Source organism: Chionomys nivalis, chromosome 21 (genome assembly GCF_950005125.1).
Source record: "Chionomys nivalis chromosome 21, mChiNiv1.1, whole genome shotgun sequence".
NCBI lineage: Eukaryota > Metazoa > Chordata > Mammalia > Rodentia > Cricetidae > Chionomys > Chionomys nivalis.
In genome coordinates, this window is record NC_080106.1 from 3,204,942 (window position 1) to 3,225,952 (window position 21,011).

General features: G+C 46.4%; 1 protein-coding gene across 2 annotated transcripts in view; it reads left to right on the top strand.

Annotated features, from left to right (window-relative positions):
* Nucleotides 1-16,589, top strand: part of Tarbp1 (TAR (HIV-1) RNA binding protein 1) — a 47,037-nt gene extending 30,448 nt beyond the window's left edge. For both annotated transcript variants that reach the window (XM_057754429.1, XM_057754430.1), the window contains exons 18-30: nt 261-451; nt 604-675; nt 3,125-3,245; nt 3,983-4,093; nt 5,644-5,793; nt 6,225-6,311; nt 8,785-8,981; nt 11,745-11,826; nt 13,565-13,736; nt 14,891-15,082; nt 15,244-15,368; nt 15,715-15,851; nt 16,085-16,589. In XM_057754429.1, the coding sequence (XP_057610412.1) occupies nt 261-451; nt 604-675; nt 3,125-3,245; nt 3,983-4,093; nt 5,644-5,793; nt 6,225-6,311; nt 8,785-8,981; nt 11,745-11,826; nt 13,565-13,736; nt 14,891-15,082; nt 15,244-15,368; nt 15,715-15,851; nt 16,085-16,253 (1,806 nt within the window). In that variant the 3' untranslated portion in view covers nt 16,254-16,589. The remainder of the gene's footprint in view (nt 1-260; nt 452-603; nt 676-3,124; nt 3,246-3,982; nt 4,094-5,643; nt 5,794-6,224; nt 6,312-8,784; nt 8,982-11,744; nt 11,827-13,564; nt 13,737-14,890; nt 15,083-15,243; nt 15,369-15,714; nt 15,852-16,084) is intronic.
* The last annotated feature ends 4,422 nt before the right edge of the window (nt 16,590-21,011 follow it).

A 21,011-nucleotide genomic window follows, 5' to 3' on the forward strand; every position in this document is an offset into this window, starting at 1 on the left:
GACCCCAGCCTGCAGAGTGCCACCACCACATTCAGAGTGGATCTTTGTCTTCACTGAAGTGTCTCTGGGAGAAACATCCTGCAGGCACTCACAGACACGTGTCTCCTCATCTACATCTGCCACGCTGACTTTAAAGATTAACGGTCCCAGGCCAGAAGGCTATTTCTTTAGGAACCGTCATCAAAAGGATTACACTGCTAATTGTGATCATTGTTACGCTGCTGGTCAGAGGTTAACCTGAGTGCTGTGCTTCATTTCAGATTATGTGCGAGATAATCGAAATGTCCGCCATGAAAACAGGGGTCTTCAACACTCTGATCCATCACTGCTGCCAGTCTTGGGTAGCGGCTTCTTCCGGGGTGTCCCAGGGCTTGCTTTCCAGTGCTAAGGATTACAGTGAACTTGTCCTGGAGGCTTGTGTGTTTGGAACAGTGTTTAGGCGCGATCAGAGGTAAACATGCCAGTGTCAGCTTCTCACGCGTGGGTGGAGTTAACGTGTGTGCTGAGCTTTCAGCCAGAAGGTTGTAGTATTAACTTTGGGGCTTTAATATTTTCCTCTCCTGAATCTGTTACTTATTTGTTTTTTCTTCCCACATTTTTAAGACTTATTCAGGATGTCCAAACCTTCATAGAAAACCTTGGACAAGACTGTGCAGCAAACATCATCATAGAGGAGTAAGTGCAGCCCATTTCCTGTGTCTAGATCCAAGTGAGACCTCCCACTTGACTAAGGCAGTCTTTATTCATAACAGACAGGGATATTTGTTTTTATTTTATATGTATGGATGAGTTTTGCCTGCACGAATGTCTGTGCACCACATGCACGCCCGGGACCCTCAGAGCTGAGAAGGATCCCCTGCAAGTGGAGTTACATAAGGTTGTGACCCGCCATGTGGGTCCTGGGCATTGACCCTGTGTCCTCTGAAAGAGAAGCTCGTGCTTTTTTAACTGCTGAACCGTCTCTCTAGCTCCATTATTCATAGATTAATAAGTTTTATCGTTACATCTATTTTAATGAACAAGCTATATTAATTTGTTACTGTTACTATTAATCACTGTTATTTCTGTGGTTAAATGTCTGACAACAATTTAAGAGAGGTTTGGGGATATAGTCCAGGATATTCAATCCTGTATATAGTTTAGGATTGGCTTATGGCGGTGACTTTAAAAGCCCAGACGCAGAGAGAAATGGAAAGTGAGACAGGGCTGTAAACCTTAAGGACCCGGTGACCTGCCTCCTCCAACCAGGCCTCACCTCCCCAGGGTTCCACAAACTCCATAATGGGGCCACCCCTTAGGAACAGGCCATCAGCACTTGAACCTGAGACGCAGTTTCCTAATCAAACCATAACACAAGCCTTCAAAATGTGTTAAAAATATTATTCTTTGCTCGTGTATTTTATTTTTATCTTCACCATTTACTGAGTTAATAAACTTTCAAAAATTGAGTGCACAGTCTAGTCCAAGTAAAGACATGCCATCAGGCCAGGCAGTGATAGCATATGTTTTTAATCCCAGTACTTGGGAGGCAAAGGCAGGCCGATCTCTGTGAGTTTGAGGCCAGCCTGGTCTACAGAGCTAGTTCCAGGACAGCCAGAACTGTTTCACTGAGAAACCCCAAAGGATGTGCCATCAGATAACATAGACCCCTCCTCCTCCTCTTTGGGGGAAGGGCTCTGGGTGGCAGGATGGAGGCAGTCATGCATACTTTATTCCGTAACCCTTTATTTGGTTGTAAAATTTATCATCAAATTCATACTTACCATTTTAACAAGTAAATGTGTTATGCACAAAAACAGTGAATGAAAGGCCCTGGGTTTTTAAAGTCCTTTCACTGAAGAATAATTAACATACAAAAATTCCTAGGTAATTGATGTATGTAGCTAATGTGTATGGGGTAGGCTGTGAGGGTGTACTCTACTCTAGGTAGATGGCTCTCATCTGATTGACCTTAAATGTATTTCTTCTTCTGTGGTAGAAGGGGCAGGGCTTGTGCGATGGCACACACAAGGAGGCCAGGTACAGCTCTGTGGAGTTGGTTCTCTCCCTCCACCTTTACGTGAGTTTCCAGTGTGGAATCAGGTGGCCGGGTTTGAATGTCAAATGCCTTAACCCAGTGAGCCATCTCTCATCAGCCCTAAGTTGAAAGTTTAGGAGCTTATTAAATACTTTAAAGTCTTATTTTCTCATTGTCTTTCAAAAACCTGCACGTGTGTTTAAAAGATGGAAAGATTGTTACATCATTTATTGTGATTTTAGAGGCAAGGCTGACAAGTAATCGTCATATTTATGTAACAGGTGTTCACATCAGAGCTATCTGTATCTTCAGTCATCTACTGTGCTTCCTGAAGTGTGAGAACTGCTACAGTTGTTTCCAAAGACTTTTATTTATGCAGATCTGTGTGTATTTGTGGATGGGTATGTGCATGTGGGTGCAGGTTCCTAAAGAGGCCAGAAGAGGGCGTTGCGCCCCCTGGAGCTGGAGTTCTAGACAGCTGTGAGCTGATGTGGGTGCTGGGAACTGATCTCAGATCTTGTGGATAGTTTGTACATCCTCTTAAAACGCCAAGTCATCTCTCTAGCCTAGTTCATTATGTTGTTTATCTGTTTACTGGGCTGGTTTAACAGAACAGTCAGAGTGATACTTTCCAGTGGGTGTTGCCAAGTGCTTTTTGTTACAGTAGAGTGATACTTATTGACATTGTAAGAGTTAACCAGGACTGGAAATACTGAGGGTTTCACTTTGCTGCAGATGGGCAGGCGTTCAGAGCACTTCCTGTATAGCAGGAGGCAGAGACAGGCTATGGAGTTGAGAGTCATATTCTTGTTCCTCTTTCTCTTGCTAGGGTCTGGGTCTGCTATGACATCATTATCGATAGGGACATGTTTATTTTTGTTTGGTGTGTGTGTATCCTTGGTGGATTTGTGCCCATTCTGTGCTCTTCTCCTGTAAGATATTTGTTGTGATCTCTTGCCTCCCAGTGCAAAGGCTGCTCATTAAGTATAGACCTCAAGCACATTTCAGGAGAGGACTTGGTACTTGTGATGACATTTGGTACAAACAGTGAATGCATTTTTCTATTTCTAAAACATATTAACATAGTTTATCATTTTATATTTTAAGCACTAAGAGAGAAGATTATTATGTGCGAATCTGTGCTGTCAAGTTTTTGTGTCTGCTAGATGGCTCCGACATGTCCCACAAGTTGTTTATAGAAGATCTTGCCATCAGACTCCTGGATAAGGTACGGAGGAGCCTTCCTGCTTTGCGCCAACTCTGCTCTCCACAGGCCGTGGCCTGGCGCTTGACCCGAGTGTGTGGAGACAGATGTACGGGGATGTGGAGACAGACAGACAGGGATGTGGAGACAGACAGACAGGGATGTGGAGACAGACAGACAGGGATATGGAAACAGGGAGTAAGTCATTCTAAACTCCTTTTACCACAGAAAGCCCGACTCTGGGTAGGGCATAGTTAGTACCTGTCTCCCTCAGGTTTTCTGGTTTGCTTCCCTTGGCCCTGTAGTCTTCATCCGTGTGACTTCAGTTGCCAGTCTGTGTTGTACTGTGTTTGCTGTGCTGCATCCACACAGTGTGCATGGGATGAAGCAAACCAGCAAATACCAGGAAGGGCACACCCAAAGGATCTGAGGATATCTCAAACACTGCTGTGTTAGTTACCTTTCTTGTTGTCTTGGGGAAAAGACCTGATAAAAGCAGTGTAAGGGAGGAAGGTGGACTGCCTGGCTGGCTTGGTTGAAAGCCAGGAAGAAAAGCTCTGGTGCGGAAGGGCTGGGTGCTGCCATCTTGTGTCCAGAGGTGTCATTGACTGTTTGGGCTTAGCAAATTCAAAATCTAATAGGACAAAGGGGCAGAAAGAGTGCCTGCAATGTTACTTTGTAACTCCTCTTATATTGAAGTTGTCACGGATACTGTTCTTCGTCACTGTGTCTTACTCCTGATGTCCACCCTGTCTGTACAGGATGGGTCAGCATCCAGGTCCAGAACTCGCTACCATGAGAACTCCCTCCAGCACCGGGTGAAGAACCGGGTGTGGCAGACGCTGCTTGTCCTGTTCCCCAGATTTGATCAGGTAGGATAGTTCTCATGCTCTGTAATATTGTTTTTATTTAAAAGAAAAAAATCTGTCCGAGTTGGCGCACACCTTTAACCCCAGCACTCAGAGGCAGAAGCAGGCAGATCTCTGTGAATTCAAGGCCACCCTGGTCTACAAAGCAAATTCCAGGACAGCCCAGAACGGTTATATAGAGAAAACAAAACAACAACAACAACAAATCTGTGTCTGAGAGAGTGAGGCAGAGGCAGACAGACAGAGGCTGCCTGCTGCCAAGCATGACAACTGACAATCTGTGTTCAATCCTTAGGACCCACATGGTGGAAGGGGAGAACTGACTCCCAAACGTTTTCCTGACCTCTCTTTGTGTGTATATACACACACACTCATAAATATACAAACACAATAACCAAAAGTAGTTTTTAAAAAATGAGCATCTTTGCCATTTTCCTATCAAAATTTTCCTATCAAAAGAATGATTTTCCTCTTAAAAAACATAGCAGGCACTATTTTTTAAATAGACTTACATAAATCGTTTTCCACTTGATGCTCACACGTGTATCATCCATCACTCAGGCAGAAGTATGTTTGTGGAGAGGAGGGAGGGAGGGATGAATTTGGAGCTCAAAGTCTGGGCCAGAGAACAGCTGGGGAGGGGATGGCCGTGGAGCTGAGAGGCCAGAGGTAGGTGGATGGACATACCGTAGGAAAAGCAGCTTTGCTCCCCTTCCGAATGTTGTTTATGTGCTGCGGGACCACGTGTGAAATAAGGCTGCATGTGAATGCTGCCACTTAAACACATAACTGAGTATGTGTTGGGGGTTGGGGGTTCAACCAAAACCACGGATGATAGAATGGACATGGGACAGGTGGCTTAGTGGGACTTGAGGTCACATAAAAATTGAGATTTGTTGGCACCCCCTATTGCTTAGGAGGTGGAGATGGGAGGAGCCCTAAGGCTTGCTGGTCAGCCAGTCTATCCAAAGTGGAGAAGCCTGGGGTCAGTGAGAGAGAGACCCTGCCTCAAAAAACCAAGGTGGAGAGTGATTGAGAAAAACACCAGCATTGAAGCCCTCTGGCCTTCCTCCATGCGTGTGTGCCCACATCCACACACACTTGATCTCAGTACTCCACGCACACACAGGCATTTACACACACATGCACCACCCACAGAAATGAAGTGTGTAACTAGGGTAATTGTTAGACTTCTGTATCTTTCCCTTTTCCTGTAAAAGCCTAGCAGATCAAAACCTTTGTCATACAATGGATGCCTGAATAAACAGTGCAGAGCTCAGAACTGCTCCAGCACAAAGACAGTCTGTGCATGTGTTTGCGTGCATGTGTACTGTGTGTGTGCAGTGCCCACAGGGGCCAGAAGAGAGTGTTGGATCCCCCAGAACTGGAGTGAGGTGTTTGTGAACTGCCCGGAGTTCTGGGAAGTGAACTCAGCAGGTCTTTAGCAAGAGCAGCCAGTGCTCTTAACCACTGAGCCATCTTTCCAACCTCAGCTGGAGAGTTTTCTAAAACTGAATAGGAACAGCATGTTAACAGTTTGTTTTCTCCCTCAGAACTTCTTGAATGGGATTATTGATAAGATTTTCCATGCTGGCTTCACCAACAATCAAGCATCTATAAAATATTTTATTGAGTGGATTATTATATTGATTCTTCATAAATTCCCTCAGTTTCTTCCAAAGTTCTGGGACTGTTTTTCTTACGTAAGTAAAGTTTTCCTTCATATTCTTCTGACTGGGAAATGGTTGGCATGTGGAGATGTGTCTGCAGCCTTGGATGGAATAGCAGGGTACGGTCCCAAGGCCAGTGAGACCCTCACCTCCTCTGCTCGGGGTTCCCTCTGTACTGACCCAGAACCCATTCCTGCCCCAGGCAGGATTTCCTGTCCTTTAGGCTTGGTGCATTTGGGGCCACCCAGTGCTATTTGATTGTACCCACATTTCTGCCTGCATTGCTGGGCTACAGGAGGTGCCCTTCCTCTTTGGTTTTCAGCCCTGTACCCTATACGTGGCAAGCCCAAGCTACTTCAGGGACAAGGGCAGAGTCTGCCTCCCACTTCTACGTGCCGGAGTCCAGCAACCTTTACTCACAGTTAAGGCCCTAATGATAATTTCTCTACCTCATCTTCTGTCAGGGTGAAGAAAAACTTAAAACAAGCATTTGTACATTTTTATCTGTTTTATCACATTTGGACATCATCATTCAGAATATTCCGGAAAAGGTGAGTCTGAATTACTTGCAAGAAGAATTTATGAACTCGGTGTTCTAAAAAGGAATACATTTATGCCAGTTTGGAGGACTTTTTTTCCTCCTTCATGATTAGTTATCTTTAAAATTGTTTTCTTCCCTATCTTTTATTCTTTAAGAATTTCATCCACTGCAGTTTGATGATATCCACCCCTTCTCCACCCTCTTCCCTACTCACCCCCAACTGTCAGACGTCCTTGTGGGGGTCTCCAGTTCTCCTTCCCTTCCCCTACTGCTGCTGTGCGTGAGGGAAAACACACGCCCAGTACACACCAAGGGTTTAAATTCTCGGCCACTCAGATTTGTTGTTGTTCGTATAATTTTATCAGGTCTTTGAGAATTTCATACAATCTATTTTGATCATGGGAATCCTCCATTGCTTCCAGGTCTATCCCCATCGTCCCATCCTTCCCAACTTTGTCCGTCTGTCTGTCTGTCTGTCTGTCTGTCTATCTATCTATCTATCTATCTATCTATCTATCTATCTATCTATCTATCTATCTATCTATCGCTTTTCGAGGCAGGGTTTCTCTGTAGCTTTGGTTCCTGTCCTGGAACTAGCTCTTGTAGACCAGGCTGGCCTCGAATTCACAGAGATCTGCCTGCCTCTGTCTCCAAAGTGCTGGGATTAAAGGCGTGCGCCACCACCGCCCAGCTTTTTTTAAAATATAACTCAAGTCCAGTTTGTGCTGCCCATGTTTTCCTGGGTGTGTGATGCCATCCCCCAGAGTGTAGGTGTTTAATCAGGGACCACACCCTTAAGGAAAGTTGACTCTTCCTCTGGTAGAAGTCATCACTGTCAACAACTCCTCAGCTAGGATAGTACCTCTTACGCCCCTCCTCAGTGGAGATTCCTTTACAAATGCTGGTGCAGACAGACCTAGGAGTGGTCACATGACCAAGGAGTGGGCTCAGGGAGCCTGTTTACAGAGCACACAGATGGACCTAGGAGTGGTCACATGGAGCCCACATACCCAGTACTCCTTTCTTTCCTCACTTTAGAGTTTCTCTTCCCCTGTGGCCTCCCTGTATGGGCCCTGGCGTTGCTTGTAGATGCAGGTACCAGTTTGTATAGTTGTTCATCACAGAGGGATGGCTATCTGTGCCATCTGTGGGGGGGGCACACGTGTAGTCTGTAGTTTTTTAAAAACTTGCCAATCAGATGTGTATTTGCGTTTGATTCACATCTAACAATACAGAGTTGGATGGAAAACAAAGATGCATGCTCATTATTTTTCATAAAAGAAATGGCAGAGAAGAGAAATGCATTCATATGATTAACACTACTTTAAAAAAGAAAATAAGTCATATCAGAAAACTTAAAGTCCATTTTCTTCAAGTGTCTAAAAATAATTTTTTCTTTCTATGTCCAAGTTGATTCTTTAGTGTTTGATTACTGTTTCATCAAAAGGAAAATAGATACAATGTGTGCCATAAAAGTAATTCAGGAACTCTTTTTTTAAAATTAGATTTATTACACTTATTTTATGAGTGTTCTGCTTGCACAAAATATATGTGCACCATGTCCATGCTTGGTGCCCACAAAAGTCAGAAGAGGGCATTGGATTCCCTAGAACTGAAGTTACAGTTGTGAGCAGCCATGTAGGTGCTGGGAACTGAACCTGTGTTCTCTTCAAGAGCAGCCAGTGCTCTTGACCACTGAGCCATTTCTCCAGCCTCAATTTTTCATTTTATTCTACCTTTGTGCATTTGTGTGTGTGTGTGTACATGCTGTAGTAAGTGTGAGGTCAGAGGACAATTGTGTACAATCAATTCTCTCTTCCCACTGGGGTTCCAAGGAGTGAACTCAGGTCATTAGGCTTTCTGAGTCATCTGGTGCCTGTTTGTGTGTGTGTATGTGTATACGTGCAAGCGAGCGAGGTGTGTGTGTAATTCCTCTCAGCAATGTTGTCCTGAGAAGCAGTGGCCCTAGATGAGTGTTCACAGTATACTGGATGAGAGAATGAGAGAAAGACTTGCTTACAGCTGCTTGGGGATAGTTGCATTGTATAAGTAACCGTTGTGATTTATCTGGCAGCCTATTCTATGGACATGGCTGCTGTCCAGCCGGTAGAAGCTGACTGTAGGGCTCACAGCCAGCGCAGCCTGTCCTGCAGGTGACCTTGTGTAGGAGGCTGTGGTAGAGCTTCAGAAGGTTTGAGGACTGAGGAGGAGACCCCGCAGTCTTCTGCTGACTTGCTCAGCTTCTTAACACAGGGCTCACATAGCCCAGTTTACCTGAACTCGGGTCATCATGCTGTCCCCCTCAGGTATCCCATACCTGGCTCTCTTCTCCCCACTTCTCAAGTTTGCTTCTGTGTGGCTCAAGTTCGTTTTTAGGGAGTTCAAATGAGGAAAGTGGACACCTCGGGTTCTCCAAAAGTTGGGCTCCTATAGGCTACTTCAGCCTAGGGCATGTAATCAGCAGGGTCTCCCTGTCTTTCCAGAAGCTGGTTCTGAAGCAGGCCCTCACCGTTGCCCTGCAGTGGTGTCTGAGCCACAACTTCAGCGTCCGACTCTACGCTCTGGTGGCCCTCAAGAAGGCCTGGCACCTGTGTAAAGCCCTGCAGTTCCAAGAGTGTGACGCCTGGACCACAGTCATTGAGTGCAGCCTCAGCCAGGCGGAAAGCATGCATGGAGCAGGGTGAGGATGCCTCGCGGCTCTGTTCTTTCCTGCAGAGCCTGGAGGAGTGGGGAGCGGCCTTGTGACCCTCTTATATGTCAGTGTCTCACTGTGCTGGGCACAGAGGACTTGGTCAGTCCCGTGTGGCAGATGGTGCTAAGCTACAGACTGATGATGAGTCTAGATCGGGGTTTTATTCTTTCTCTCCATCCTTTATTTGAGCCTTGTGAACTCTCAGTTCTGTTCCCAGCACAGCAGGAAGCTGTGACCCCAGAGCTGCCTTTCATCCCTCTGTTACCTACTTCCAGCCAAACACTGCTTTCTGTGGTGAGATCATGGCTGACTGTTTGGCACTGAGCTGTTTTCTCTGCCTGTTCATCCTCAAATCCCTGGTCCCTAGAAGCAGTTGGCTTAGATCCCATATATGTTATTATTAAGCAAGAAAACATCCTTTTATGGTGTCACTTATCTCTTTAACTCCTGGTTCCAAACAGGGACATAGCCAGTGAGCACCGGGCATCCTGAGCTTTCCACTCTCTCTGTCCTTGAAGGCTTGTCCTTCCCTGAGTCCTCTGAGGCAGATGCACGCCCCAGCATGTGGACGAAGGTCCTGTCTTCTGTGGCTCAGTTGAACCGAGGACAGGATAGAGGACTGCCAAGCAGTCAGCAGTGCGCAGGCTTTTTAGTAGGTGATGGGAATATCGAGGGCACCATGGCAAATACAGACCTCTGTCTGCGGCTCAGGGAACGTGATCTGTGACTCCCAGAGGAAGAGCAGGAAGTGGTGAGTGAAGGGAAGAGGCTTCTGGGCCCCTGCAGTAGCTGTGGGAAGTGGAGACTGGAGGCAGGTCGTCTGAGAGTCCTGGGACAAGTGAGAGTCGGGATGAACGTGACCGATACTTACGGGCTTTGCCTTTGTGTAAGAAGCAGGTAGCCCGCATAATGGGAGGGAAGCTGCTTGCTGACATCTGAGGCTACCGAGGGGATAAATGGACAGGTATGAGGCCAGAGTGTGGGAGAAGCAGGCTCAGTGTAGCGAGTGATAGGGTTGGGAGATTGCTCCAGCGGCATGGACAGGGAAGGAGCCTATACTGCAACACATTTGACATGCAAGTGGTAGACACTTGTTCCCTCGATGCAGAAGGATTTGGGGTCCATTATTCTCTGTTTAGACTTGGGATGCTTAAAGTACTTCATGTCACTCATTTTCCAAAACCACAGTCAGTGAGGATGGTGAAGTGCCAGGAACTTCCACAGAGAATCCCTTAAAGAGTAAAGTATAGGAAGTCTCGTGGCCTGAAAGTTCTGCACAGTTCTAAGCTGCTTGTCGTGTCACGTGACTTTCGCCTTTCCAATCTGGCGGCTGAGTTAAGAATTCGCCCTTGCTCATAGTTGGTGCTTGAGAATGGATACTATTTAGCTGTGTCGTGTGCCTTCAGGGTGAAAACCACGGCTTATGTAAGATCTGCCCTCTAGGGAGAAAGGTCCACTGCCAGCCAGAGACAGGGATCCTAACCCACAGGTTCCTCGTGCTGGCAGGTGATGGGTGACTTTGGTCTGTACTGCGTGACTGAGTATGAAGCCAGCCTGTTCTCTCTACATTCTTCATGTTCTACTGGCCAGTGTCTGTTTGACACTAAGAGACCTGAGTTTTATTCCTTTAGTTGGTTTTGCATGATTCTAAAAGCATTACTTAGTCTCTGTTTATCTGTTTCAAAATACAAAATCCTGTGGGCTAGCTGAGTAACGAGTACGTTCTGGAGGGCGTGAAGCCTGGGCTCAAACCCCGGTTCTGCAAAACAGCAGGGCAAACCTTTGTCTTTTTGCTTTTGATAGAGTCTTGGCTGTGTGGCGCAGGGTGGCTTTGTTCTGCATGTCTGTTGGAGGTGAGGACCACAATGCCTAGCTTACAAGAAGATGAGAAACGCTAGGTGTGTCTGCACATATCTGTAACCCCAGAACATCAGTACAGATGTAGAATCAGGAGTTCAGGATTGTCCTCAGATTCATAATGAGTTCAAGGCTACCCGCACGAACCTGAGACTGTCTCAAGATACCAAAGCAAAAATGAGAACCTTTCTAAAGTTGCCATTTGAAAAGCTCACTGAGTGGTGGCACACACCTTTAATCCCAGCATTCATGAGGCAGAGGCAGGTCGGTTTCCGTGAGTTTGAGGCCAGCCTGGTCTACAAAGTGAGTTCCAGGGCTGCATAGAGAAACCATGACTTGAAAGCAAACAAACCAGAAGCACACTGAGTGCTGGGACAGAGCATCATGAGGCCCCAGGGTTTAATCCCAGTTACCCTATGTTTGTGACTTTTCTGTTGCTCTGACAAACACCATGGCTAAAAGCAATTTACAGAAGGAAGGGTTTGTCCTGGTTTCCGGTGCAGAGGGAGAAGTGTTCATCACACTGAGGGGGCATGACAGCAAGCATCAGGCATGGCTGCGGGAATCTGAGCGATCACATCAGCAAACAGACTGGCAGGAGGGCGAGGTTGTGAACTCTCAAAGCCAGCCCCCAATGACATATTTCCTCCTGCAAGGCCATACCTCCTAAACCTTCCCAAACAGCGCCACTCACTGGGGACCAAGTGTTCAAATACATGAGCCTATGGGGGACATTTCTCATTTAAACCACAACCTCAGAGACAGAACATACACATTGATGTTGAAGAGCCGGAGTATGAACTCGGGATGGGATTCTTAAAGATAATCTACTGACCTCCCTCACCAGAACTGTTGACTTCCAAGTCCTGCCTCACTTTCTGTCCCTCCCCTCAGGAATGCCAGGAAGAACTGGCAGCGCATCCAGGACCATTTCTTCTTCTCCACGTTCCACCCCCTGAAGGACTACTGTCTGGAGGTAAGCTGAGAGCACCCTGTGTAGGCTGTCTGCAGCCCTGACTTGGCCCTTTCCTGCCCCAGCGTTGGAGGGCTGGGACAGGCTCCTGTCTTGTGACCTGTAGCATTCTGTGATTAGGCTGTCTGCTGTCCACGGTCCCAACTTGGCCCTTTCCTCCCCCAGCTGTTGGAGGACTGGGACAGGCTCGTCTCCTGTCCCCGTCCTGTGCTGTGCTCGCGGTTCAGACCTCAGTGGTGACAACTGGCTAGTCATTCTCACTTTCTATTTCTCTGGCAGCGTCTGGCTTGTAAACCTTGGAAGGGAATATTTAACTCTAAACAGAGATCAGAGTTCTAAAAGGAAGTGAGTGAGAGAACCTTTGTGCAGGTGAGATTTTCTTGTCCTGAAGCCCATGATCCATGCAAGAACAAAAAGATCTCTTGTTAATGGCAATTAATCCTTTTAGATTCTGGGTGATGAGAGTATGTGTCTGTCAAGTGGTACTCCACTTTGCTGATAGTAGCAGAGTGCTCGTGTAATTTTAAGAACTGTAAATATACTTATTACAGTTAGTATATAAACAACTCCATTGTGTAAACTCTTAAAATTTGCATAACATATAAGATGATCTTAAACCCTTTTCAACTCCAGCAACAAACCTGTGCTATCTACTCAGCTTTGCTGTGCAGACGTCCGGCCTGGGAGACTTTTCCTCTGGGGAATCTAGATCAGCTACTATGCAACCAGTTCTTTTATGGTTTGCTTAAAGCTATGTTTGAAGACATACTACGTATTGTGAGATGTGCTACATGCGACATACATGTCAGTCTTGTCGGGATAAAACATACTAGGGTTTTTCACATATCATAGCACACTGTCTGTGTCCCTTGGCTCCCAGAGCCCTCTGTCCATGCTTTCCTGACATCTCTAGAATCCTGCCCACTTTTCCCAGGCAGCCAGTAAGCACTGAGTCCTTCCTCCTTTCCCTCATCCCTCCCGCCTCTTTCAGCAGCAGCAGGCAGCATGGTCTGTGTGCAGCAGTGAGTGAGGGCTCGGTGTGTGGACTGTGGTGCAGAGAGCTGACACCCTACCCGACTCTGTCACCGAGGCTTTGTGTTTGAGCTGGGCTCAGGAGCCCACCTAATAAACAGTACTTTCCCTCATGACATCAGATTTGCACAAAATGGCTAGCCTGAAGCCAAACCATATTTGCCTTAAAACTGCCCACAGAGACGTGTGCCGTAAGGGCCATTTCACTTTTAAAACGCCTGTTCCTTGGGTTTTCTCTCTCATGCCTTTCCACCACTGAGTGTTCTTCAAGAGGGAAGGGCAGAAAGGTGGCCTCGTGGCTTCATAGGCACCAGTTATCCTACCTTCTTACACACGCGGGAGATGAAGCTGAGGAAGGTCACACAGTGAGTTACACTGCCAGGTTTCGGGCTCTGGATGTCTGTAATGGAACTGGCGTGGGAAGTATCTGGTGGCCAGGAAACTGTCTTCAGGCATATGTTTCTTGTTAGTGACAATGCCCTTGATAAGAGCACATTAGTCACATGTAGTTAGAAGAGCTGGAAGAGAGGCCCTTCCTGCTCTTGGGATCCCTAAATGAGCCCCTGAGTGTCCTAGGGCAAAGTGACATACCTCCAAGAGCCTGCAGTAGAGGGTGGCTTGGGAGAAGAGCCAGCGATAATAAAACCCATGTTGGTTTTTTTCTTTGTTTCCTAGGGAAAATGTTTAGCTTTGACGATTCTTGTTTCAGACCATATTTTACACTCTCCCACGGCTCTCGGGTGTCACTGAAGAGGAGTGGATCGCCCTGGATAAATTTGCCAGCTTCACAGACATCCCTTCTAATGAAGGGTCCCCATGGTACCAATCTGGGACCGTACTGAGTGAGCTGAGTCCTGGAGACTGGTCCCAGCAGGACGGAGGTAAGGGAGCTTCATTTTGTGCTGGCTCATTGGTGAGGGCTCCTGACTATAGCTTAAGAATGGGTCCTGGTATTGTTTCACTGACTTGCATCTCTGCCTCTGCTTAGAGAAGGCAGGAACATCTGCACCAGTCAGGCTTCCCCGATGAGCCTGTGGGTGTGTCCAGAAAGCTCACCTCAGTAGCACTGTGGTGGTGGTCTCCTTCTACTGGCCCCTTCCTCAACTTTCCCTAACTGCATCTACCACTGTGACTGCTTCCCCAAAGCCAGCATCCCTAAAGTCTCCCCCCACACCACACCTGTGCCTTCTGTAAGTTTCCTCTGCTGATCTGTGGCCCTCTGGTTTTCTTCCCACCTCTCTGATGGCTCGTTGGATACAGGTGCTTCCTGCCAAGCCTGAGTACCCGAGTTTGATCCACATGGTAAGAGACAACTAATTCCCATGGTTGTCTGCCTTTCGACGTCCATATGACACCTTGACCCGTGTGCCCCGGCACCTCCTGATAAATGTAATTGTTTTTAACTGCAGAATCAAGCCTCGCCATCTGGTTTCAACTCAGGACTCTGGGTAGCATTCTGAGAAAGGTGGAGATGGTTCAGTGTTTGGTCTTTGGACAGATTATCTCGAATCTCCTCATCCAGTGAGGATCCATTGCTGGCAGCCAATGTGCTGGACATAGACAGGGTCCCTGCCCTCTCATAGCAGACAGCGGCAGGCAGCAGCAGAAACTCAGGGAACACAGCTAGCAGAGAGAGCACCACAGGTTGAGAGACCTTTGTGAGAACTTGGCACTAAGCACAGACGGCTGATTCCATTCTCAGCACCCACACAAGTTCACAACCACCCGAAACTCCAGCTCTGGGGTATCTGACACCCTCTTCTGGTCTTTGGGGGCACCTCTGTGCACGTGGCGCACATACACATGCTCAGGCCATACAAACATATCACATACACACACTCAGGCCATATACACACATCACATACACACACTCGGGCCGTATACACACATCGCATACACACACTCAGGCCGTATACACGCATTAACAAAAACATCAAAAAAAATAGTTACAAAACCAAACAAAGATGCCAATACACAGAGAACTGCCCCAGGCTAACTGCCACTGTCTGATACTGGAAATATTATCTCTTCTCAGGGTCTACCTTGGGTGAAGCAGACAGCCAATCAGAGTGGGCAGATGTCCAGAAGAAGATCATCCCTTGGGGACACAAGGCTCTGGAGTCAGACCTGGAGCTTCTGTTTCAGGATCGGGCCGCCAAGCTCGGCAAGTCCATCAGCAGACTCATCGTTGTGGCCTCGCTCATCGACAAGCCAACCAACTTAGGAGGTAAAAATCGTCCTCCGGGAAGGTCACCCTAAATCCTTTCAGCACCCCTCTGTGGCTGTCTGCTCCACACACGGCCCTCTTGGCAGGCTTCAGAGGAAAGGCTGGAAGGCCGTGAACTCTGTGACCTGCTGGAGACCTGAGTAACAGGCCCTTCTGTGCAGGGCTGTGCCGCACCTGTGAGGTGTTTGGAGCTGCAGCACTCGTGGTCGGCAGTCTTCAGTGTGTCAGCGACAGGCAGTTCCAGCACCTCAGTGTCTCTGCGGAGCAATGGCTCCCTCTGCTAGAGGTAAGGTGTGACGCTGCTTAGTAGATCCTGTACTTGCAAGTATATTTTGGCACACTGTCTTTATGCCGGTTTCTCGGTCTGATCCTTCAGTGCTGATTCTCACGGGGTTTTATCTGTGACCTGCAGTAGTGTAGTGTAGCAGTCCCCTCGGTGGAACATGCTACCCTCTATTCAGCCACCGCTCAGCAGTCTGCTATGTGGAGGGAGTTCTTTCTGATGTCATTTGATGTCCTGTTTTCCCTTTCAAGTCCCTTTGACAAGTCGGGTTTGAGTTCAGTGCTTTGTCCACCCTCTCATTTCACAACGGAATGATCTCATATCCTGCCCCTCTAAAACTGCCACCAAGGTGAGACCGGCGCAGCTGACGGATTATCTGCAGCAGAAAAAGGCGGAAGGCTACACTGTCATCGGTGTGGAGCAGACAGCGCAGAGCTCAGACCTGGCCCAGTTCCGCTTCCCTGAGAAGTCACTGCTCCTGTTGGGGTGAGTCGGCTCCTGTTCCTGTTACACAACTTCCTATCAACTTAGAGCACTGATGGGGACCCTTGAGATGTTTACTAGTAAACAGGGAATTGGCCACTTCCTGGAACCCAGGCTGAAGTCATCTGTTTATCTGTCTCCTACAGTTAACATTCAGGACTTCTAAAAAAATTAGTAAAAGGGTCTCCCTGTGTTACAGGGGAGCTAACGTGTCCTGCTCCATTTTTCTTCTGCAGAAATGAGCGGGAAGGGATCCCAGCTGACCTGATCCAGCAGCTGGATGTGTGTGTGGAGATTCCTCAGCAGGGCATCATCCGCTCACTGAACGTGCACGTGAGCGGGGCTCTCCTCATCTGGGAGTATACCAGGCAGCAGCTGCTCGGGTGTGTGGGGCCCACATCCTGAGACTGAGCCTCGCCCACCATCTCTCATGGTGCTAATGATGGTGCCTTATAACCTTCTGGACGAATGAAATATTCTGAGATGTCAGAGGATTATCTGCATCTCTCTAACCTTGCACCTCAATGCCAAAACCTTTTTATGTGCCTTAAAGTCTGTCACTATATATTGTCCCCTAAGTCAAATGACCTTTTTAAATATTTTAAGCAACTATGGAACTTTTTAAACAATGAATTTTTTTAAAATGTTCTTCCTAGAAACCACTATTGTCAGGGTGACTGTGCTAACGGTGTGGAAAAATTAAAGTTGTTACTTATGGGCACCTGTGCCCTTCCGTTTTAATATATGGCAAAATGTGAATCCGCTCTCCAGTGAAGTTCTTTGTCCTCACGTCCTAGGCTGTTTCCAAAGCTGTGAATTCAGCCATTGTTCACGTTAGGCTTAAATGGTATTTGTCCTACTGTGCTTCTGGTGGTGGTGAGAAATCTGTCTCCGAGGGCGATAATCATGGCCCCAGGACTTCTGGGCCACCCCTGCAAATCCCTACTGAAACCAAGAGTGAAGCCCGTAAGTGCTTTATGTTTAGATAGCTGCATTATTTAAGGATGATCATTATTAACTGTCCAGCAAGGAACTTGCAATCCCTGAAACCCTTTGAGTAATACTCAGATTTCAGGGTCCTTAGCCTATTCATTTTCTTCTGTAGTTTTGAGGCTTTGATTTACAACAGGGTTTCAAGCCTAGAACATCAATCAGAGCAGATGCCACTCCTGTGACCTGAGATAACCAACACTATCACAATCTGGCTTCTTTCAGGTAGCAGAATGCATCCATGGCCCATCCGGGTGTTTGCTCATGCTGTTGGTATTCCATCCATTATAGGGATGTAGTATTTCATCTACTGACATGGGCATCTGGTTTAGGGACCGCATAACACTGCCGGTTTTGCTTTCAGTTCCAAGGAATGGGGCTTCTGGGTCATAAAGTCAGTGTGTTTAACCTGAAAACCTCTGCAGAGGGCTTTCCGAGTTTACAGTATCACCGAGGTTGACTTGTTCTGCATTCTTGTCATTTGGTATTGTCAGCCTTTTAATTTAAGCCATTCAAGCAGGTATCTTAGTGACCTATCAGTATTTACTTTCATTCTAATATTTAACGATATGGAGGCTCTTTTCAGATATTCATCTTCCACTGTATTTTAAGAAATATCTGTGGGGTAAGAGGGCCAATGAAAGAAACACACCCTGAGACCAGAGCCAATTTGCTGGCCTTGAGACCTGAGCCTAAAGGTTAAAAAGGGCCAGTGAAAGAAACACACCTCAGGGGCTGAAGAGATGGCTCAGTGGTTAAGAGCATTGGTTGCTCTTCCAGAGGTCCTGAGTTCAATTCCCAGCAACCACATGGTGGCTCACAACCATCTGTAATGAGACCTGGCGCCCTCTTCTGGCATGCATACATGGAAGCAGAATGTTGTATATATAATAAATCTTAAAAAAAAAAAAAAAGAAAAAAGAAATACACCTTGGCCCCGAAACCAGAGCCAAATAAACACACTCTGCCCCTGACCAGCTGGGCAGAAAAACAATTAATCCCTGGGCATGAAACCAACCCCCTGCACATGAAATCCAGCTCAGTATCTGAGCTTGTCCAAGCTCAAGGTTTGAAATCCAACCAATTCCACCCTGGAAAAACTCTGCCCCTAAGAAGCCCTATATAAGCTTTGTACCTATTCAGTTGGCAGCTGCCTTTTCCTACCATGGCAGAAGCAGCCACCCTCAGGATTCCTCCTTCCCAATAAATCTCTTGAATGAGGTTTCAGTGAGACCTTCTTTCCCTGGAGTGCAGCAGAACCTTCCGTGGCAGAGCAGAGCTGTTCTCCGGCGGACCTGAGTTATTCCATTGGGGAAACCTTTCCGCTGAGTCTGTGGTGATCCTGTCTGCCAGGATTCCTTTCCATCCGAGCTGTAATCCTTACAATATCTATTCGCATAATTTGCTCACTTTTTAAACAGGTTCATTTTTCTTACGAAGAATCATGAAGTTTTTGTTTTTGTATTCTGAATACAAGCTCTGTAAGAAATACATGATATGGAGACGCACGCGCAGGTTTCTTGGGGCCTAACCTGCAGATTGGGAGGCCTTTTATTGGCGAGATCCACTGGCCTGTCCCTGAAGACACTCCTGGGTGGGGAGAGTGTTCTTGGCTCACGGCGGGCCATGGGAAACGGAGCAGGGGGCATTCCCAGACCCCCTTGGCCCCGTGGTTAGTCTGTGAGGGCTGGTCCCCTCTGCTGGGGCTGCTCCTCCTCTCCTGCGACCTCTCTCTCCCTGGCCCATCCCAGCTTGCGCCCAGGGGCCCCCTTCACTCTCCCTCCCATACGCGGGGCCGCAGGATCACCCAGTTTAGCCTGTGTGGGCTCTGGGTCAGGAGCTCGGGACAGAGGGCAGCGGGAGTTTCTCTGTTTTGGTGGCTGGCCCACAGAGTGGTAGGCCTTTTGTTGGCGAGATCCCTGGCGAACGGGGAGCCTGGCCCTGTTCCTGAAGACCCTTCTGAGTGGTGAGAAGGATCTTGGCCCGCGGTGGGAGACAGGAAACGGAGCGAGGGCATCTTGTAAGTGAGGCCCCTGGCCCAGCAGGGAAACCTGATCCTGCTTTAAAAGACCCATTAGATAGCATCGATAGGAGGAGATGGGCAGGCGCCAAGAATTCACCCAACAATCTGAAAAACAACATGAAAACACCAGAACCCAATGATCTTACATCAGAAGGACTTGAACACCCTAACACAGAAGAAGTGGAAAAAATTGACTTTATGAAAGCAATAGAGTCCCTTAAACAACATGTAAAAAATGCCCTTATAGAAATGGATGAGAAGTATAACAAAAAGTTTGAAGAAATGAGTAAATACGTGAATGATACCCTGGGAAACCAAGAAAAAATGATCAAACAAGTAATGGAAACAGTTCAAGAATTGAAAACTGAAATGGAAGCAAGGAAGAAAACACAAACTGAGGACCAGCTGGATATGGAAAATCTAGGTCAACGAGCAGAGACTACAGAATCAAGCATAATCAATAGAATACAAGAGATAGAAAAAAGAATCTCAGATTCTGAGGACACCATAGAGAAAATAAATGCACTGATCAAAGAAAACAGCAAAGTCAACAAATTCTCATCACAAAACATTCAGGAATTATGGGACACAATAAAAAGACCAAACCTAAGAATAATAGGGATACAAGAAGGAGAAGAGTCACAACTCAAAGGCACAGAAAATATTTTTAACAAAATTATGGAAGAAAACTTTCCCAACCTAAAGAAAGATATTCCTTTGAATATTCAAGAAGCATACAGAACACCAAACAGACTGGATCAAAGAAAAACATCCCCTCGCCATATAATAATCAAAACACAAAATATACAGATTAAAGAAAGAATATTAAGAGCTGCAAAGGAAAAAGTAACTTATAAAGGTAAACCGATCAGACTTACACCTGACTTCTCTATGGAAACCATGAAAGCCAGAAGGTCCTGGATAGAGGTACTGCAGAAACTAAGAGACCACGGATGCAAACCCAAACTACTATACCCAGCCAAGCTATCGTTCACTATCAATGGAGAAAACAAGACATTCCAGGATAAGAACAAATTTAAACAATACGCAGCCACAAATCCAGCCCTGCAGAAAGTAATAGAAGGAAAATCACAACCCAAGGAATCCAACATTGCTAACACTGCCTACAATAACTCAGGCATCTAGCGACCCTTCACTAGCACAACTCAAAGGGAGACACACAAACTCTACTACCAAAAACAATAAAAAAAACTGGAGCAAACAACCACTGGTCATTAATATCACTTAATATTAATGGTCTCAATTCACCTATAAAAAGGCACAGGCTAAGAGATTGGATACGAAAACAGGATCCAACATTCTGCTGTTTGCAAGAAACACATCTCAACCACAAAGACAGGCATCTACTTAGAGTAAAGGGTTGGGAAAAGGTTTTTCAAGCAAATGGTCCTAAAAAAAAAAAGCAGGTGTGGCCATACTAATTTCTAACAAAACGGACTTCAAACTAAAATCAATCAGAAGAGATCGAGATGGACACTTTATACTCATAACAGGAACAATTCATCAGGATGAAGTCTCAATCCTGAATATCTACGCTCCTAATATAAAAGCACTCATGTATGTAAAAAAATATTACTAGAACTTAAGGCAGACATCAAACCACACACACTAGTAGTAGGTGACTTCAACACACCTCTCTCACCAAGTGACAGGTCAATCAGACAGAAACCTAATAGAGAATTAAGAGAATTGTTGGAGGTAATGAAGCAAATGGACTTAACAGACATCTATAGAACACTCCACCCAAATAGGAAAGAATATACCTTCTTCTCTGCAGCTCATGGAACCTTCTCGAAAACTGACCACATACTCGGAAACAAAGGAAACCTCCACTGATACAAAAAAATATCAGTGTCCACCTGTGTCTTGTCAGATCACCACGGATTAAAGTTAGAAGGCAACAACAATGCTACCCCCAGAAAGCCAACAAACTCATGGAAACTGAACCGTCAACTACTGAACCACACCTGGGTCAAGGAAGAAATTAAGAAAGAAATTAAAGTCTTCCTTGAATTTAATGAAAATAAAGAGACAACATACTCAAACCTATGGGACACGATGAAATTAGTGCTAAGAGGAAAGTTCATAGCACTAAGTGCCCACTTAAAACAGAGAAAGCATACATTGGG